The 11,664-nt window shown below is 38.2% G+C and overlaps 1 protein-coding gene across 5 annotated transcripts in view; it reads right to left on the reverse strand.

Moving 5' to 3' along the window:
- Positions 1-3,448: 3,448 nt before the first annotated feature.
- Positions 3,449-11,664, reverse strand: part of LOC133624560 (choline transporter-like protein 2) — a 41,225-nt gene continuing 33,009 nt past the window's right edge. The window contains exons 23-25 of one of the 5 annotated variants that reach the window (XR_009818023.1): positions 10,435-10,495; positions 4,148-4,238; positions 3,449-3,461 (exon numbers count right to left, since the gene is read on the reverse strand). Coding sequence is in view for 3 of the 5 variants with exons in the window: in XM_061988224.1 (XP_061844208.1) it covers positions 10,775-11,121 (347 nt within the window). In the remaining 2 variants the exon portion in view is untranslated. Of the gene's footprint in view, positions 3,462-4,147; positions 4,239-6,755; positions 11,122-11,664 lie in introns of those variants that run through there. The other 4 variants (XR_009818022.1, XM_061988225.1, XM_061988226.1 and 1 more) reach the window with 4 other exon arrangements.

Consider the following 11,664-nt stretch of genomic DNA (forward strand, 5'->3'; position numbering starts at 1 on the left):
AAATACTTACTGGATTGCAACCACGTGAGTAGAAGCACTTCCGGTTTGGCGTGTGCTGTCTTTGCTGCCAAATTGTACTTCAAAATAAATACCGACGCGACTTAGGTATGAGCAAATCAATGGCGTGCATTTAGGTAAAATATTCTTAAAATGTCGGTGCATGACACTCTGACATTGAAGTTGCATTTGTGTCAAAACATTTGCGTCTTTTTAAAAAGTTAATTCAAATGATGCAAGTAATTTACAACGATTCATCGTGATTAATCAAAAATTCACAAGCGTGATTGATCTGATTAAAAAAAAAAGATTACACAGCACACATTTTTATTGTTACGGTTTCAGTTGTACCTTCATGTTTTTAAAATTGTCCTGTGCTGTTATTTTGGCGATGTAGTCTGTGACGTAATTTCCTGTTAAACATTTTATATGGGGCCTGCGAAGTTAATGAGGATCATGTCCAGCATTATGTGCGGTCCGGACTAAAACTTGAGTTCATTGCAAATATAGCACTGCCATTCATGTTAAAATGTCAACAATAGCCTTATATAACGACGTTTTTGTACTCCACTGTAATTGTAGACAGTTTTTAACATGTCATTACTTTATTTCACCGCTAGAGTTCGCCAGACACCATGTTTAAATCTCAGTCTGAGGCAACAGTGTTGTTCATTCTGTATTGACTTCCAATGGACTTTGATTGATTAATTGAAACTTTTATTAGTAGATTGCACAGTACAGTACATATTCCGTACAATTGACCACTAAATTGTAACACCGAATAAGTTTTTCAACGTTAAACATTCATTTATTCAGGAGTCAGCTTTGTTTAAAAACACAAATCTAATCCTCTGAAATGTCTGTTTTTATTTATTTCTTAAACACAAAATAAGATTTAAGAAAAAATAAACTAATTAAGAATGACCAAAAAAAAAAGTAAATATAAGTTTGGGGCTTTGGAATATATTTTAATTCCACTCGATGTCATTGTTGTGTTTAGGTCGAATATTTGATAAAACTCATAACCCAGCAGGCACAAGACATTAAAACGTTTAGAACTCAGTGAATTAGGTCCTGACGTTCAGCAACTCAACCATAACGTTGAAACAACATGCTTTTTGACAACGTTTATTCAATGTCAGGTTGTGACGTTGATTTGATCTTTGAAATGTGGTCATTTTCCAACTAACAATGTTGATCCAATGTTAGACTCCAACGTTGTCTCAATTTACAAAATACAATTATTTTGCAACGTTGTTTCAAAGTCAGTTTTAAAGGACATGTATGTATAATCAACGTTGTGTCAATGTCTTGTGCCTGCTGGCACTGGATCGCGTGTACTGTATAGTTGCATTAAAAAAATGATGTCCATTCCATACTTAAAATGTTGCATTTTTGATGCAAAGTTTGTGCAATTGTACATGCTTCTCTGTTCAAATGCAACAATGAGGCAACAGTGAGCAAATCGAAAAAGGCAAAAAACAAGGTTATTTCTCATTGATAACCACTTGAATTGGTTTATAAACAAGTCAGAACTTGATCTGAATGTGTATATTGTAAACACGAGTACCGGTATGTATAAATAAGTTTTATCCAATTTTTTTATTTTGTGCTCGACTTATTGGTAATGTTTTGAGGCTGTGTGTTAATTCAAGGCATTGTCTTTGCAGGTTTGCATATTTGCTTTGGAAAGTCCTTGAAAAGCTCTTTCAACCAGCTTTATCGTCTTTGCGTAACATGAGTTAAAGACTTCATGGAAGATATCTCAGGCTGAATTTGACATAATTGGATTTTAAGACCAATCATGATTTGAATAAAGCACACATCTTTGTGCAATCGTTATGCGCTTACATTTAATATACACATAACAAAATGACTTGTAGAAAGTATGGCTTTTCTACAGTTACCTAATGGAACTGTTCCATCATTTTGCTCCAGTTTTTCGACCGAGACAGAATTTCTTAGACCATTTACTTGAGACGTGACCATCGATCGGCCGCCGATCGCTATTGGCCAATTTTTGTGAAAAATACATGATCAGCCTTTGCCGATTCATGTCTTTTTATGCTGATCACAAACACTGATCCCTTCTGACTGACTCTATTTACTTTAGGTCACACGACTGACAAGCAACCAGCAGCTAATTGCGTGTTTCCATACACAAATTAATTAATTCATTATTAAATTATATAACATATATATACAATTATTCATTAATAATAATCGCCTTCATTATGGAAAATAAACTGCATTTTTTAGTTTTTTAAGTATCATCAGGTATTATTATCACTGGAAGACGAGGCTAAACATGTTACACAGAAAGAGAGACCCATGAACAGGGATACTAATAGCTAAGCTAACCGCTAAGATGGCTTGAAAAAAATAAGTGCTTTGTAAAGTTTAAGAAGTTTAGATGAAACCACATAGCTGCAGAAAGTAAGCAGCTATTAACAGGATACTAACAAGTAGATTAATAAGAATCTAGAGATAATGTAACAACTGTTGGTGTGTCAGTCAGTACATGACAAAGTAAGATGGTGGATCGGTCCATAAATTGGGGGTATCGATACCAGAGGTAGTATCAGTATACTGTAATTCAGGGGCCACAGTGGCTTTTGAAAATTGGCTGAGGGGCCGGGCGAGCACATGATGCATTTCAAAGCATATGATATCTGTTGGAACTAAGAGAAGACTTCCCAAACATGGGCTATACATCTATTTTCAACAATATCATATCAAAACCTCAAAGAAAAACATAAATATGCTATAACAGGGTTACACTTACATTCTCTTTCAGTAAGAGCAATGTTGTTGATCACGCTTTTTTATCCACTGTGTCAAAGTCTAGTATCAGTTTTGTTTTGGCTATTCTCAAAACAGATCTTTGCTCAATTTTGTTCTAATATTTGGCGGGCCGGATTAAAAAGACCAACAGGCCGGATGTGCACTGCGGGCCGTAGTTTGCCCATCTTGCTGTAATTGATACAAGGGTAGACAGATATTTTTATTTTCACAACAATTAAGTTGTCATTTATGTTATTGTTTACAAACTCAGAATAACTCTTTGGACACAGGAGGACTAGAGAGTCATTTTTTATGTTTGTTTAGTTGTGAACTATTGGATTTGTTGGTATTAATATGGTGTTATTGTTATTAATTTCACTCATTATAAATACATTTGTAATTTAAATTCTATCGGCCAATCTCACTCATGGATGATCGGAATCGGCAGTTTACCACCCTTAACGAAACATCTCTACTGTACAGTGGTACCTTGGTTTTCATCAGCAATCCATTCCAAAAGGTCTAAAGAAGAATCGTTGGAAAACCGAAGCAATTTTTCCCCATTAGAAATCATGTAATAAATCTATTGATATGTTCCAGGTGCCCCAAAATATGAACATCTAATACCTTCTGGTCCCACAGCATTAGGGGCCATTCCATCTAATCAGTGACATTTGCATCTGCAGGGGAAACAAGTATACATGCATGATAAAATAACTATATTCCCAAAGCAAAGTGTCATACACATTGAAACATTTAACCCAGGGGTCCCCAAACTTTTTGACCCACACTGCGGCGCAATCCTGATGATGTCACTTTATCGATGGGAAAATGCATTTTTAGACAATATGATTTGCCTGAGCGGCGAGGAAACCCCGAGAGTAACAAGCAGTAGAAAATAGATTGATGAATGGGCTAAAAAGGATGGATTAAAAAAATAATTTAAAAAAAAACAAATTTTTTTTTACTCGACTACCCTTGGACCAGATTTTGGACGCTGGTGGGCCGGATCTGGCCGTAGTTTGGGGACACCTGGGATAGGTTTTAAAAATCATAATTAAAAAAAATAAAAATGTATATATTTTTTTTTTACTCGGGACTAACCGAGTTTGAGGACCCCTGAGATAGATACAAATTATAATAAAAAAATAAAATAAAATAAAAAGTTTTTTTTTTTTTTTTTTTACATGGGGCTACACACAGGCTTTATTTTGGATGCTGGCAGGCTGTATCTGGTTTGGGGTCTCAGCTTAATAACTGGGGGAAAATAATTTTTTTGCCAGTCCTCTTTAGATTGTTCACTCACTCCTGCTACCCTGAATCCATTACCCTTCTGAAAAATGTAAAACATCCATCCATTTTTTACCTTTTGTACCTTTCGTGGTGGCGAGGGGTGCTGGAGCCTATCTCAGCTGCATTCGGGCGGAAGGCGGGGTACACCCTGGACAAGTCGCCACCTCATCACAGAAATGTAAAACATTACACAATCATTTTTCTGTATATTCGACATTTTAAACTCTCAGCAGTCCTAATCGAAAAAGTGTTAAATCACTATGCCATGTGGCTATATTTGGAATATTTGCTCATTCGATGCACTCCTGTTTTGAGTTATCTTTGGCTTAGAAGGAAATAGTTTCCAGAGATGTGCCAATACACAGTTTGAGTATACTTCAATATGTATTATCACATTTAAAAAGAGAGAATAGTCTAATTTAAGAGCAAATGGTGATTTGGTGGAGTGGCCCTATACAGAAATGCTAGTTTGAGGCAACTTTCCACAAAAGTTCTTGTAATTTACACCAACATCGTATATATTTGTCAGTTTTTTAAAAGCAAATTCTACAACATCTCTGGCCAAAATGTGGCATTTTCAAGCATAAAAATGGCTGAATGAACTAAAAATATCAATACTAGAGTGGCCATTAAATGAGACCAAAACAGCATTATTATATTGCAATAAAAGAGGGCTTTTATAATGTTAAAACAATTTGTTTAGAAGGTAGAAATATTTGATTTATAATCATTGATTCCTAATTTGCGGAAATTAATTTATCGCAGTTATGTCCAGAACCAATGAACAGCGATAAAGGAGGGATTACTGTACAAGAAAAAGTCAAAATGCAAGGGACAGCATGCCTCGTGTTTATTCCTAACACGCGTTTGAAGAATCACAACATTTATTTACGCCAAATACAATGCATCAGTAAATGTCAGAGGAAAATCAGTATACATGTTTTACAAGGAGGCAAAAAAGTACCAAAAAGATGCAGTCAAGATTTTAAGGCTTTGTTAGTATCGTGCAGCAATTCAAGAAAAAAAGGGCACAGTTAAGAGAGCAAAGACAGGGTGGGGGGATAGTACACTTCACAACAGGTGGCCTAAGTGGGGCCCATTTGGCTTTACCATCTTACATATTTATACCTACCTCTTTCAGACTGGCACTATAACTCAGTACATGTCCATTCACTAAATTAGTCAGACTTCTCTAATAATTGGGCTCTAAATAAGCCTGTGGAAACACCTTCATCCGATCGTGTTCGGTTTTTGAAAAGTCGGACTAACACACCTGGATTATGCAGCAGGAAAGGACCCTCAGCAGATACCATTCAATAAAAACATAGGAACGATTGTAATGAAGAGGAGACTTTTTGCTTTCGAAGTGCATCGATGGTGGGGAAAAAAAGCAACGGCCTTGTGGTTAGAGTGTCCGCCCTGAGATCGGTAGGTCGTGAGTTCAAACCCCGGCCGAGTCATACCAACGACTATAAAAATGGAACCCATTACCTCCCTGTTTGGCACTCAGCATCAAGGGAAGGAATTGGGGGTTAAATCACCAAAATGATTCCTGAGCGTGGCCATCACTGCTGCTCACTGCTCCCCTCACCTCCCACGGAGTGGAAAAAGGAGATGGGTCAAATGCAGAGGATAATTCCACCACATCTAGTGTGTGTGTGACTATCAGTGGTACTTTAACTTTAACGGAGATTTATTTAAGAAGGTAGCTAAAGAAATGTAGAAGGTCGGCTTAGGTCGGATTCCTGAACAAAATACGAATGAGATGAAAGATAAAGAAGGTACATTAAAGGTGAATAATAAAGTATACAGAAACCTCTTCACGCTGCATTTGTGAACTCCAATCTGATTAAATTCCGCATAACGGTCAAGATAGTCCAGAACAATAGGAATTGGGGGTTAAATCACCAAAAATGATTCCCAGGCGCGGCCACCGCTGCTGCCCACTGCTCCCCTCACCTCCCAGGGAGTGATCAAGGGTGATGGGTCAAATGCAGAGAATAATTTCGCCACACCTAGTGTGTGTGTGACAATCATTGGTACTTTAACTTTTAACTTTAGCAACCTTCCTCTGGATATCAGTCGAGGCACAAACTGTCTTTTCCTTCCGATTCAAAACTCCTTCCATCAATCCACAGAGCTTTTTGGGTGAACTTTAAGACACTCAATAGTTTTGTTTTTGTTTCCATTATTTTCGTCCAAAAATTCCTTCGAAAAATAGCGTCATGTTCGTAGCGCAATCCAAGATCATTGCTTGATGCTGTCTGCTATTTGACATCAGCATAGCCATTAGAGGCGTAATATTTGTAATATGTGCCAAAATTACAGCGGACATCAGTTAAGTTGTAAGGATGGCAATAGGGTGAAGTCATAGGTCAACCGGAAAAGGAATTCATTTAATCGCGCTAAAAGGAAATAAAAAGTAAAAAAATTTAAAGTTAAAGTACCACTGATAGTCACAAACACACTAGGTGTGGTGAAATGACCCTGTGCATTTGACCCATCCCCTTGTTCCACCCCCTGGGAGGTGAGGGGAGCAGTGAGCAGCAGCGGTGGCCACGCTCGGAAATCATTTTGGTGATTTAACCCCCAATTCCAACCCTTGATGCTGAGTGCCAAGCAGGGAGGTAATGGGTCCCATTTTTATAGTCTTTGGTATGACTCTGCCGGGGTTTGAACTCACAACCTACCGATCTCAGGGCGGACACTCTAACCACAAGGCCACTTTATCATAAGTGCATGGACACTTGAAACTTCACATGTACAAGAAACCGTACTATTTGAGAAGTCAGACTAATTTAGTGCACGGAAACGTAGTGACTGATAACATGTCCACAAGACTAACGAGTGGCCAGTAATCAGAGGAACTTTATTATTGACATTAAGATCAGTGATTCTTACTTATTTCACCAACATTAAAATCCCATCCCAACATTATAATACAGTAGTGTAGTAGGCTTAAGTGTTCATTAAAAATAAGGCAGATGTTTTATTTTAAATGATATTTAATATTTTTTGGCCAATGTAATACTACACACAATTTGAACAGTAACACTGTGTTTGAATATAGAAGTATAAAACACTGTATTTTAATCAAGTGTTTTTTTGGCGTACCACTGGATGGAGCCCATACCGCAGTTTGAAAATCACTGATTTATATTATTTGTCTTTCATGCTTGGCACATTGGGAACCGAAAGTTTGGCCCTCCTCGGCCTAAAAAGGTCTGGAAGGTTGCATCAGAGACACAAATCACAGCGCTCAACACCAGTGGAACATCCCAAGGCAAGTAAGTGGTAATACACGGTGAAAGTGTCTTTGTAAGATTTAAAAATACATAATAGATAATAGAAAAGATCCAACATTCACAGAGTACATGTCTAGAACATTGTCGTAAACAGTGGGAAAAAACATCATCCAGCCAAATGTGTGTAGTTAAGAATGTAAACAACTTTTTAGTGCCTTTTCGAACAATAAACATCAGTGACGGTAATCATGCGAAAGTTGCACAGGTGGTCCTCAGGGTTACAACATTCGTGTTACAAAATACAGGGAAAAACACGCACTCTCCAGAAAAACGGAATAAAACAAAAATAAAGATGTGCATGGCAAAAAGTGAGAATAGAAACGAAAAAACAAGGCCAGCAACTGGTGTCCTTCTTATGATTTGAATATAAACTGGCATACCAAAACAGACCGGTTTCGACAAGGTCTTCGTCAGTGTGCAACATTCGTGTTACCTCACTCCCATAAGCAAATATTTTAAACATGAGTTTCACTTAAGTGTAGTCTGTATGCTAAGTGTAAGAATGCACTTTTTTTGGGGAATGTTGCCTATCATTCACATTCTTAATGAGAGACTAGAAGACATGATTTAAATTATTTATGCATTCTAACTAGTAATTTAAAAGCTTACAATGGAGCCTGTGAGTTGCTCTATTTTGCCTATAAAAAGCTTAAAAAAACATCCAAACACCTCCATTAAGTTGTTATATACACTGTTAAGTATATACTGTATGTAATGTAGTAACAGGCACATTCATAATAACGTTTATTATTTACATATTTTGCTCATTTTAAGCATACAGCGGTACATTAATTTGACCAACGCATCACAACATTCACTATTTCCTTTAACAACATCACTGATTACTACTCACTGCAGACATCATTAGGGACAACAAACATAAATAAACATCACTTACTGTACAATGCCTGCTTTCACCGGGATGCCGATATATTTTGTTGTATATGTTTATATATTCCCGCTTAAATGAAGAATTAATCATAATTCTTGCAAAGAAAAAAAGGGGGATAAAACAAAGCGTCTTTTCGGGTCTTTTTCGTCTTATTCGGGTCTAAGTTGGCCGTCAAAGTGTACCAACTTCTCAGTTCATGTCCACATCATTTTATTATCCAGGTAAGAAACATGATTTATAGTCTAGAACAGTGTTTCTTAACCATAAGGCCGGAGCCTATTGCTGGGTGCCGAACGTCTCCTAGAGCAGTGTTTTTCAACCTTTTTTGAGCCAAGGCACATTTTTTGCGTAGAAAAAATCCGGAGGCACACCACCAGCAGAAATCATTAAAAAACGAAACTCAGTTGACAGTAAAAAGTCGTTGTCGCAATTGTTGGGTATGACTTTAAACCATAACCAAGCATGCATCAATATAGCTCTTGTCTCAAAGTAGGTGTACTGTCACCACCTGTCACATCACGCCGTGACTTATTTTGAGTTTTTGCTGTTTTCCTGTGTGTAGTGTTTTAGTTCTTGTTTTGCGCTCCTATTTTGGTGTCTTTTTCTCTTCTTTGGTATTTTTATGTCTTTGAGCGATATTTCCCGCATCTACTTTGCTTTAGCAATCAAGAATATTTCAGTTGTTTTTATCCTTGTGGGGACATTGTTGATTGTCATGTCATGTTCGGATGTACATTGTGGACGCCGTCTTTGGTCCACAGTAAGTCTTTGCTGTCGTCCAGCATTGTTTTTGTTTACCTTGTAGCCAGTTCAGTTTTAGTTTCGTTCTACATAGCCTTCCCTAAGCTTCAATGCCTTTTCTTGGCGGCACTCACCTTTTGTTTATTTTTGGTTTAAGCATTAGACACCTTTTTACCTGCACGCTGCCTCCCGCTGTTTCCGACATCTACAAAGCAATTAGCTACCGGCTGCCACCTACTGATATGGAAGAGTATTACACGGTTACTCTGCCGAGCTCTAGGCAGCACCGACACTCAACAACAACACATCATTTGCAGACTGTAATTACTGGTTTGCAAAAAATATTTTTAACCCAAATAGGTGAAATTAGATCATCTCCCACGGCACACCAGACTGTATCTCACGACACACCAGTATGCCGCGGCACAGTGGTTGAAAAACACTGCCCTCGAGGGCCGCCAAAAAAGACCAGTTCCTCAGCTGCGGCCCACATACCCAATTGTAATTCACTTTTCCACCACTTGTGGTAGTAATGACAATATCAAATACCGGTACACAGAAGTCTTGAACTTAAGTCAAAGAGAAGTTTCTTAAGCGCCAAAAATATGACTAAACTGGTGAATTTTCATTTGCGCTTAAAATTTATCGACAGTTTAGTTATGAAACATATTCATTATTAATTTAGTTGATTGATTTTCGAACATAATTGTATGTACATTTATTTTTCATCAGTTAATTATGAGTTATGCAGTACATTCGGTTAGTACTTTGTTTTCTAATCAGCCTGACCTAAGCCTAGGTTTTATGTGTTGAATAAATACATTGTGATTCACGCATAGTTTCATATCATTTGACAAAGCTTTTAATCCGCTAAACTCTAAGTAGGTTAAATATATTTATTGAATACAAATAAAATCAAGAGGAAGATGACTAATTCAGTGTTATTATTTGAGTGGGAGCCGGTACCCTCTGTAGTAGAAAAGCTGGGGCCCAAGGTCAAAAAGGTAAAGAATCCCTGATCTAGAATACATTTTTGATACATCAATAAATATTTTCAATACAGGAGCATAAGGAAGTTACCTCTCTTTGATCAATGCGCCGCTAAATGTAGGTTCTTAACATTAGCGCTTGTAATAACAATATTGCTAGTACTTGGTTAATATTCTGTTCACGAAACGTAAGTGGAGTATTGTTGGCGCTTTTTGGATGGTTATTTATTGGGTTTTATGGTGGGAAAAACGCAATAGACGCGATGATGTCATGTCTCCCATTGGCTCCACTGCAAGCAGATGTTTATTTACAAGTTCGAATGCATTAAAAAGGCATGTGTGTTCTTGTCTCTCACCAGGATTGTGAATGATAGGCAAAAAAAAATGAAAAAAAGTGCAGTTCCCTTTTAAGGCCGGTGTTAATTTGCATTACCTTAAGGTTCACGGTGAAGCTGCTGGTGAGGATGAAAAAGCAGCAAGCAGTTTCCTGACACCTACATTGGTTAAGATGAATAAAACAAGCAGTTTATTATTGTTAATGTTTTGTATCTTATTAGATGTCCTTCATGTGTTCTATGTACAAAGTGAGTGAGTGACTTAATCAGGCTTCGTCCGAAACCTGAGGAGCACCTGTAGGATCTTCATTGTGTTAAGACTTTTTTTTGTTCAAGCTCCATGGATGCTGGGCCTCAAGCCTTCAGGCGACACCAGCTGGATGTCACTGAACTCGCTGTACAATTACCAAGCTATTTTCTTTAGAATTAATAGTAGAACTATTTTTCCTTGGATATTCCGGGTTCCTCTTTCTGTGTCTCCTCTTGCGCCACTTCGTTCCTCTCCTCTTCCTCGTTCTCTCCTTGACTAAACGTTTGCTCCTCGGTCTCCTCTCCTTCATTACCGAACTGCGGGGTTTTAACCTGGTGGAGCGCAGACTGTTGCCTCAGTTGAATGGCTCCAGCTAGTTCTTGCTCACTAGTTCCCTTTTCTACCTGCACGTCCTCTGGGCTGACAGGTTGGCCATCTGGCTCCACCTTCTTGACTTTGGAGAGGATTTCATGCAGCTCGGCCGACATGAAGTAAGGCCTTTCGACGGAACCGTCGTTTCTTTCCAAGTCCTCGCCTTTTCCGTCGAGCGGCGTATTTATTCGGGTGCAATGACAATTCAGTGGAAAGTCATAGGCGATGAGTGTGAGAAAGAAGTGTGAGAAACATGGAGGTGAGAGAAAGAAGCATAAGAAACATGCACAGAAACAGAAGAAACTATCTAGATCATGCTGAGAATCAGTGTCCTCTGCAGTGGACATTTGTGTTTCTTTCATAGCCAAGCTCCACTATATTGCCAAAAGTATTTGGCCACCTGTCTTGACTCAAATATGAACTTGAAGTGCCATCCCATTCCTAACCCATAGAGTTCAATATGATGTCAGTCCACCTTTTGCAGCTATTACAGCTTCAACTCTTCTGGGAAGGCTGTCCACAAGGTTGCGGAGTGTGTTTATAGGAATGTTCGACCATTCTTCCAAAAGCACATTGGTGAGGTCACACATTGATGTTGGTCGAGAAGCCCTGGCTCTCAGTCTCCGTTCTAATTCATCCCAAAGGTGTTCTAATCGGGTTCAGGTCAGGACTCTGTGCAGGCCAGTCAAGTTAATCCACACCAGAC

This window comes from Nerophis lumbriciformis, linkage group LG27 (genome assembly GCF_033978685.3).
Source record: "Nerophis lumbriciformis linkage group LG27, RoL_Nlum_v2.1, whole genome shotgun sequence".
In the NCBI taxonomy this organism is placed as follows: domain Eukaryota; kingdom Metazoa; phylum Chordata; class Actinopteri; order Syngnathiformes; family Syngnathidae; genus Nerophis; species Nerophis lumbriciformis.